This window comes from Pempheris klunzingeri, chromosome 14 (assembly GCF_042242105.1).
Source record: "Pempheris klunzingeri isolate RE-2024b chromosome 14, fPemKlu1.hap1, whole genome shotgun sequence".
Classification (NCBI taxonomy): Eukaryota; Metazoa; Chordata; class Actinopteri; order Acropomatiformes; family Pempheridae; genus Pempheris; species Pempheris klunzingeri.
The window spans coordinates 19,916,299-19,926,144 of record NC_092025.1 but is presented as its reverse complement, the minus strand read 5'-3'; the positions used below and the strand labels follow the sequence as shown (position 1 = coordinate 19,926,144).

Below are 9,846 nucleotides of genomic sequence, written 5' to 3'. Positions count from 1 at the left end.
CATATTGTGAATTGTTAGTTGTTAAGATCTCTTTTATCGTGAAACCGGAATCAATTTCCTGGTAAATGGAACATAAATAAATCTATAAAAGTCTGAGTCTGAGGAGTTTTATTTTGAAAGTCATAACCGGACGTCGCGTCTGTTCAACCAGCTCGGCAGCGGTCCGCCCCCCCAGTCAGAGGGAAAGTTGTCTCCACTTGGAAAAGCACGGAGTCGGGACTCGCTAGTTTCCACCGCCGCTGCTCCTCACGCTTCCTCCCGGAGAGATGAGGCGGAAAGAGAAGCGGCTGCTGCAGTTCGCCGGGCTGCTCATCGCGGCTCTTCTTTTCCTCCCCAACGTCGGGCTCTGGTCTTTGTACCGGGACCGAGTGTTCGACAACTCCCCCAGTACAGCGGACGGACCGGGCGGCAGCCCCCCGATACAGGTAAGGGAAGCTCGGCTGTAGCACTTCTGGATTGTTTCTCCCAAACGGGGTCCCGGGACCTTCAGGGAGTCTTAGAGCAAAACAAAGGAGCTCCGCATTTCTCCTCCATGTGGGCGACTTCAGAAGTGAGAGTGTTCACCATGAGGGGTCCGGGAGCGGGAGTCGGGACCCCGGACAGCGCCCGGCTACATGTGGCTCTGCTCGGGTTCAGCACCACGGAGAGCGCCGAGCCTTTAGGGCGAGGGACGACTCTTGGTTTTACAGACCAGCAGCGGTAAAACAATCAGCCAACACAGCTTGAGATCTCATTTATCTTGTGATGCAAATGTGAGAAGAATTAAAGCAGTGATGAGCTTCCCAGCTGTAGAGGCACAGATATTCTGTCATGGAATAAAGTCAGTGAGCTGCTTGCTGCTCTGTGGTGATGCTCTCTGCCACAGTTCAGTGTGCTGCATCTAGGATTTCTGATTTTCCCTTCATGAGAAGCAACTGCACTGGTTCTCATTCAGTGCTCATGTCTTCATTGTTGTTCCAGTCCCCCAGCGCCTGGTCTGCAGCCGCCGCCATGGGAATAACTACGACAGACACTGGTTACTTGAACTATTGATTAGTGTCAAAATTGACTGATTGGTTGGGGATTGAAATGAAAGCGTGAAAGCGCGACCGTCCCACTTTCAGCGAGCTCGAACTGATAAAGAGCTGTTGCTATTTTACTTGGTCTGAGAGACTGAATATAGATTCAGTCAGTGATCTTATTCCAGTCAGTCGGTGAGAAACCGTCACAAACATGAGAAACAGGCGAAGGTTCCTCACCATGAGTACGCTCTAATTGATTTTCTCCTCACTGTTTCAACACAGCAGATGAGAGAAGATGAGAGCAATTGACTAGAATCCATCACAAGGTCTAATATCTGACTGACTAAATGACGGACTAATGTACTCAGTGAAGTGTGGGTCTTTTGTTGACCAGTACTTTTCATCCTCATCAGCGCGTTAGGGTTCATGCCTCATTTTTGATGGAACAAGCGTGTCCTCCTTTAAGGAAATGAAGATAACATCTTTTAAAGAGGGTTCGTGGAAAATCATTTTTCTTTGCAGATCTACTTTAACATTTCAATTGACTTTTATTCAATTTTCCAGTCATTATCCAGAAGAATGCCTCTGTGGCACCATGTTATACAATACATTGTAAAAATGAAAATGCATTGCCGTTGTAAACTAACTCTCAGGTGCTTTGTGCTGTGGGGCAAATTTAATTTGACACCATCCTGAATTTTGCATTGATTGACTTCATTATCTCTCAAGATTTCCACAATGAAAAAAGCTAATTAAACAACATATCTTCATTTCTATGTTGGATTGGAAAAGCGTGTCTTGCTAAATATTCTGAAAGAGCGAGATCATTTATTCATATTTGTTCTATTTAAACGGTGATACTTGTCTCCCAAGGACTCCCAAAGTTGTCCACTGAAACAGAAAGTGAAAAGATGTATGTCTGTGTTTTGCTGCGAATACTTGTGTAGTTTTTCTACATTTACTACAATACAAGATCTGTAATCACAAAACAAGCACATTTTGTCACGCAATTTCGAGGACGTTTTTTCATATTCTGAAGTTAAAAGTAAATTTGTCAATTCACCCACTCACCTTTTTATCCCGCCGTTCTGTGGCACGTCGCTTGCTGTGGGGTAGGTAGCGAGCAATGCAAAAGATGTTTAGGAAACGATTATGTTCATGACTTGCAAGCTCTTGCCTCATCAAACAATTCAAGACGGTTGACGTGACGGGAGGTGTGATTGTAGTGAGTGGTCGTGTGAAAGTTAAAGCACAATACCTTTTGATTGAGCGTGTTATTACCTCGAGCATTGGAGCTACTGGCCGCCACAATGTGCTGTGTGGATTATCCAGAATAAGAAGGACTTTCTGGAAGTCGCAGATGAATTTTACATTTTTCTGTTTTACCTAAACTGACTGCTGTTCCGGTACTGATTATAGATCTATCCAGTGTTTTGAGACAGTCAGCGACAGATTTCCTTTGATTCACATGTGGTAAAGAAATGTCCTCATAGGATACACTTGTATATCCTCTGAGGCCTCCTCTCTCCTCCATTTGAAATGCATTCAAGGGATTCAAACATGCTTCACGATAGTGAAGTCAATTGATTTGAGGTCTTGGGCTGGAGCATGGAGGATCAAGGAGGATGGGAAGAAAAATAATTAGCTGAATGAAAAAAAAAAAATTATTCTTAAGCATTTTTGTCATGATTCCTGTGTGTTAGTTGAGTTCCCATTTTATTATTCCATTGAAAATATTAGATTTTTAAGACACATGAGGCTTCTCTGTTCGTTTGCATCTATTTTCTAGCCCTAAGTTGTTGCACTAACTCCTGCATATTGCAGTAGGTAGAACATCTCAAAAGGAAAACTGTTTTTTAACTCCTGTATGACATTAATGTGACATTACTTTAGGGCCACGTGGATATTTCTTCGAGCATGCATGGGGTGAAAAGCGAGGAAACAAGCTGGGGAGGCTGCCACTGCTAATATTTGTTATTTTGTTATTTTAGCTTGTAATATAACAAAGAAGTTGTTTTACACTGCTGGAAACTGGCTGCAAGCGTTGATCTTCTGTTCCCTTTCTTTTCTTGAGAACTTTTAATAGCAAAAGACAAATGGAACAAAGGACAAATGAGGAAAAAGGAAGAAACAATCTGTGTGTCTGTGTTCTGTGTTTGAGTGCTCCCTGTGGGCTGTTATGGCTTCACTGAAGTAGATAAAAATCAATACCCTTATCCCATTCAGCTTTTTTCCCACATAAGTCTTGTTAGAGACATTTGTAGCAGATATTTTCTTCTCCTGGTTGGTTTCTGTCTACTTCACTTGCAGACGACAAAGTGCTTAAACCATCGAAATAAGATCAGAGCAGATTAAATACAAATAGAATGAGCTGCAGTCTCATTCATACAGAATCTCTCCCACTGATGGATTCGATAAAATAGAATAAAAATGAGCAACATTCATACATATTGCTCTTTAAAGATTTATTTACCCAGGGAGGAAGACAAGAAGGCTTTTTTTTTTTTTTTTTTCAGCAGTATTGTTGTTTGCATTCATTTGTCTGGGCTTTTTTCACAGCTGGCTGACTGCTGCTGTTTGCTCTGAAACATTTTAGCTTAAGGAACTCGCGGGCTGTGATTCTTTCTTGATCCGTCAAAAAGAACTCCACCAGGAGTCAGCTTGGTTTCACTGCAGGTGCGGTGGATTACAATGGCGACACAAGTTATGCCAAACAATTGTCAAAAAGTATCCAAACAGCCATAGGAACTTCTCAAACCACTCTCAGCTTAATCCACTCCTTAATCCAGCACTGACCTACATGCTCAGTGTGTTCCCAAACTCATAGCTTCTCCATCATTATTAAATGCATCTTATCCTGGCTCTGAAGCTAGAATATTCAGCAGTTTGGGGGAAATCAACAATTGCGTGACCACAGCTGTTGTCCTCTGCAGAACACCAGGCTTTCGACTTTTCAGTGCCACGTTTCAAGCCTTCACTGACTTCGTTTTTCATGCTGAAAAGATACATTTTTGCTGGAAAGATTCTGTAGCCGCATCACTGCCTGACACAAAGCTGCTTCGTGGAGATTGAGAATGCAGTTGGACGTCACTATGAATAGTTTACATTGGAGCTACTGGCCGCCAAAAATGTGCTGTGTGGATTATCCAGAATAAGAAGGACTTTCTGGAAGTTGCAGATGAATTTTACATTTTTCTGTTTTACCTAAACTGACTGCTGTTCCGGTACTGATTATAGATCTATCCAGTGTTTTGAGACAGTCAGCGACAGATTTCCTTTGATTCACAACTGGTAAAGAAATGTCCTCATAGGATACACTTGTATATCCTCTGAGGCCTCCTCTCTCCTCCATTTGAAATGCATTCAAGGGATTCAAACATGCTTCACGATAGTGAAGTCAATTGATTTGAGGTCTTGGGCTGGAGCATGGAGGATCAAGGAGGATGGGAAGAAAAATAATTAGCTGAATGAAAAAAAAAAATTATTCTTAAGCATTTTTTTCCTGTGTGTTAGTTGAGTTCCCATTTTATTATTCCATTGAAAATATTAGATTTTTTTTTTCAAAGTTTTGCAGAGAAACAAAGTGAAGAGGCAAAAAGCTGGTTTTGCCAACTTTGATTTTTTTTTAAATGGCCTTAGGGCAACTTGCCCTACAGTTCCTACAGTGTTGCTAAATGCATTTGAGCAGCACACTGACAGCTCTTAGTGTTAAACCAATTTATTTCCTCCTCTTAGCCACACTGAGCATTGATTGCGGTAGTAAAGAGAAGGAGCTACCTATTTCCGGCTCCTGGGCTCAGAACAACACAGCACAACTGAGGCAGGCCCAGCAGAAGATGCTATATACAATATGTTAGGATCTATCTCCAAAACTAGAGGAATTATCATAAAAAAACACCCCACTCACTGTGCCGTAGACACCAGTGTCAGAACTTGTTCGATATTATTGCTTGTTTATGAGTTGGATCCAGATCTGCTCCAAAATTCACCGGGTTCTTCCTCGGCCCATGCCACACCTCCGCATAGTTTCATGATAATTATGAAAGGACAGGACAGTGATTTCTCAGTAATTCTGCTGCCAATCAGACAAACAAACAGCAACCAGAGGCATTACCTTCTTGGCTGTTACAACAAAATACAGAATTTGTAATTGCCCACTGGAACGACAAGCCAGTGCCATCCAACTCCTTTACAAATCACTTTTGCAAAACTAAACTGAGCCGTCAAATCACTCCAACCCACCTCGGTGGATTTGTGGCTTTATAACATCACCTAACTTCCTTCAACACAGTTCTATTCTTTGATCTGCCACAACTGTGGTTTAGACAACTAAAAACATTTGCCATCACGGGCACAAGAAAGTGAGAGACAGAACATGAACAAATGACAAATACAGTGACTGTACCAATACTCGTCAAGTCTCCCCTGCCTAATTGCATCTAATTAATCAAAACAGATCCAAACACGAAACTAAATTAGAATTACTAATTAACACATAGTTGAATAGCTTGTAATCTTTACATACATTGGCTCTAATACACATACATAGCAAGTGTCAGTCTATTAATAAGTGAGTTTGCTCCCTTGATAAAAAACATAAAGCATATATAAAACTGTGATTTACAAATTAACAATGACTTTTTTTTTAGCTATTTAGCCAATCACAGTGACATCAGAATAGTTAAACGACCCAACTGCTGTAAAATTGATCATCGCCATTATAATATCTGTGCAGTAACAGCAGCAGGCTGACAGACTTACTACGGAGTCTGTCAGCCCTAAAATAATATCATGATACACAGATTTTTATTTCACCAGTGCTAATGTATTGCACAAGGCTGCAAATTGGCACAAGATTATTTTTGCACATTTTAGACAAGGAGGCAAAAACACAAATGTCTCCCACATGGAGTTAAAATTGCTCATCTAAAAGCCTGGTGTATTATTGAAGTTTGGAGCTGCTCTGTGCAGCCTGTGCAGAGCAGGGAGTCGAGGCTGATAGTGCCGCCTGTCCGTCAGCTTTGCCTCTGGCTGGGATGGGACAGGAAGCTGCTCTCTGTGGCTCAGTGCTTAATGACCACCACATAGCATTTCTGTGCTGTTATTCCCCTTCCTTCTTCTCCCTCAGACGTGATAATAAGGAGCTTATTTGAACAGATCAAATGGGTTTGGACAGGAGCCAGTGGAGGCTGTGATGCCAGCAGTGCCATCACAGTTGTAAATTACCACTGAACCCCCCAGCAGGTCCATCACACCATGCTTACAGCCCATCATGTGTTTTTGTGTGTTTCTGTGTTGGCCAGTCAAAATCCTTTACAAGAGTATACAGTACAAACATGCTTAAATTGTATTTCCTTTCTCTTCTGAGATTTTTCTTAAAGGTTCCATTCACTAAATAAAAAAAAATACATATTTCTCAACCTACCCGTAGAATTGTCTGGTCCTATAGAAATTTATGATTTCATAAGCTGAAGTTTTTAGCCAGACACCTCTACCATAACCCCAGTACAACTGAAATGAACCGAATCTTACATCCCCTTCAGATTAGATTTTTTTTTATTATAAAGACCAAGTCTTTTATAGTAACAAATCAACTCAAAGCAAGCCATATTTGACCTGAAAACACAGTATCGAGCTTGATCATTGAGTTTTATGACTACTACAAGGTCAAGGTTAGTATTGAAGAAGTTAGGTGCTGTACTCTGCTCAGTACCAGTAATGCGGGTTTAAATTCAGATATCTGCTTTCCTGCCTGTATCCGCCAATAAAATGTATTATTAACCTTTAAGCTCTGTAGTCAGCTGTTAGCAGGTGATAGCAGGGCTGCTTTTAGCTGAATGTGTGTGTGTGTGTGTGTGTGTGTCCCTTTTATTTGTGCTTCTCTTGTGCATGTCTGTCCTCTTAGTGTATACCTCAGGAAGGGTGCTTGCTTTCTTGTCCTTTTTTTTGTTGTTGTTTGTTTATTCATTGTGTGTTTGTGTGTGTGTGTGTGTGTGTGTGTGTGTGTGTGTGTGTGTGTACATGTAGATCTGTGCAGATACAAAACCTGCAAACTGAAAAGAGCTACAGAGAAAGAGAGAGCAAATGTACAGCTGGCTCATTCCAAAGCCATGCCCATCAATCTGCTGCTGGAACGGCCTCCCCTCTTCTGGTTTCAGTCATTCTACCAGGTTTTGGACCCTGGCTGCATGCAGGGATTTGCTCCCATTCATATATTGGAGATTCAGTGAGGTCCAACAGTGTGCTGAGTGATAAGGCTTGACTTGCAGTCAGTGTTCCACTTCAGCTCAAAGGTTGAGGTAAAGACTTTCTGCAAGTTCTTCCAGATCAAACCGGGAGAACCATTTATATATTATATATATAGACAACCTTCACTAAACTGTTGCTGCAATGTTGTATACACACTATTGTCTAAAATATCATTGTATGCTATAGTATGAGGAGTTCTGTTGACTGAAGCTTAGGGCTTTTGCTCAAACCAGAAAAAAAAAAAAAAAGAGTACAATGAGTCTGGTGCGTGACTGACAGGCTGAGAAAAGGGTGATGGTAGTGAAATTCTCTGGAAAGTGAAACCTTTCTTTGGAAGTGATGTGCTCTGACAAAAAAGCTCCTGGGTACAGCACCTTTTAAAAGAGCACCTGCACTTTGAGAAACGTTGAGCTGCTTTTCATTGCTCTTACAGGGAATAAACAAACAAACTAAAAACAACGCCATTTTTTAACAAATAAATAAATAAATGAATAGATGCATGAATAAATAAACAAACACGGCATGTGAGCACACTAGTTTGAAGGTTCCTTTCAAAATATATCCTCATGTCAGGAACGTGAGCACATTGTTGGAGAGATTCTTCCTCCTTGATCGTTACTTTGACATAATTGTTAAAAGACAGAGCCTTCATCTGGATTTATCTTCTCCGGCCATTTCATGGAAACAGCATGTGGTCCATACATTTTGTAAGACCAGTGTTCACATCGTAATCCATCAATATCGGAGCATAAAGTGTGAACCCGCAGGAGGTGGAGGATTCTGTGAGTCCTGCCCTCTCTCTGGTCCTCTGCCTGCTCTCTTCCTCTCAGCGGGACTCTGGATAATGACTCCTTTTGGGAGATAATGAACTGTGCGGTGGCCTCACTGAGCTCCTCTTTGAGGGGGGGTTTGGAGTGCCTCGCTGCGGGAGCCTCTGCCTGGAGGTCCTCTGACTCAAGTTCATGTCCGGCTCAGACAGGATGGAGAACAGACGTCTAGAGCAATTTACATATGTATCTCAATAGGGCTGCTCAGGCATCCCTGAAGTAGTAGTTAAACAGACACATCTTTTATGTTATTAGTATCGTTCATGACTTATGTAGGATGATAATATTTGCTGCCTGCTGCGTTAAAAGGGATTTGTTTGCTAACATGCTAGTGTTAGTAATGTTAAAATATTAAAATCTGTGCGTCAGCTTTTTGTGGAGTTCTTCTGCTTTCTAGTGGCCGAAAAAAAATACGTTTTCTATGCAGCAACAAAGCATTTTTAGCCAGTGTTGTGACTTGTGAACGGACAGTCATTAAACTAATTCAGCTCTCTAGCCTGGCCTCTGACTGAAATGACACAAGAGAAGGTCAATTAGGGCATGCTGAACTTTCTTGTTCTTAGAAGAGGTAATGGGGGATTTGCGCGCTGGCAGCATAGATTGACTTATCTGTGAAGTGGCTGAAGGTGGCGGAGGAGCAGAGGGATGAGGTGGGACAGGTAAGACAGGTAATTGTGTTTCTGGGGTTCGAGGTGGATCCCTCTGCGATCTGACAGGACAGGAAGGGGAAGAGGAAGAGGAAGAGAAAAGGAAATGCTGCTCGTCTCAGTTTGCAGGAGGAGAAGAAACAGAAAAGGGAAGTATTGACCCACGGTGGTCTGATTCATCCTCCTCAGAGAATGACTGGGCAGTTCTCTTCTTATCAGACACATTGCACTACTGGTAATACCAGCTTCTCCTCTGGGCCAAACAAAGGCAGTCCGATAGCAGTCCTCTATCTCTGCTTGTTCACCCCTCGTCTTTGTTCAGCACAACAGATCTCTGCTCAAAAGTGGGTACTAGAGAGAGGAATGTAACAGTATAACATGAGGCAACACTGCAAATCTCTTCTTTTAAAAAACAAACAAACAAAAATAAACTCACAAGGCCTTGGATGATGATTGCATGACCAGACTACCAGTGTACCAAGTAGACCGACTATCACCTGGCAGGAATCACTGACTATTTTTCAGATTTGATTACAAAATGTAAGTCGTTACATGTTTCCAAGCCTCGAAGGGAACAACATTCTACTGTGATTGAAGCCAAATAAAAATGTTATTCACATCGATTCATACATCAATTCATCTAATTTCATCATAACACAAAGACCTGGCCAACAAGAAAGTGCAAGTGTATCCAGTGTTGGTGTTGCTCAGATTAGAGATTGATTTATTGCTTGTGTATAGTAAATAATACAGAAGATAAGGAATCAGAATTCTAATATTGCTGTAAATTAGATTATTTTCCTATAATGTTCAGCCCTAATTTTGAGCCATCAGCTGTTCAGAAGATTAGATTTTTTACTTTTAATCCTATACTTTTAAATCCTGTTTAATCCAACATTGTCATAATTTACTCAATGCAGAGTTACGTCAGTACTTCAAGGCAAGCAGCAATGAACAACAACTTGAACTCCATGATGACAGATGACCAAGATAAATACAAATGGGCAATAACTAAATGCACTAAATGTAAACAATAGGATGTGACTGATCTCTAACATCGACGATCAGCATGGTGAAAATAACAGTAACAGTAACTAAGTACTTATTTTACCTCAAGCCACG

At 41.4% G+C, this 9,846-nt stretch overlaps 1 protein-coding gene across 1 annotated transcript in view; it reads left to right on the top strand.

Moving 5' to 3' along the window:
* The first annotated feature begins 225 nt into the window (after positions 1-225).
* LOC139213056 (polypeptide N-acetylgalactosaminyltransferase 10-like) overlaps positions 226-9,846 on the top strand; it is a 62,652-nt gene continuing 53,031 nt past the window's right edge. The window contains exon 1 of the mRNA XM_070843669.1: positions 226-425. Coding sequence (XP_070699770.1) covers positions 267-425 — 159 coding nt within the window. The 5' untranslated portion in view covers positions 226-266. The remainder of the gene's footprint in view (positions 426-9,846) is intronic.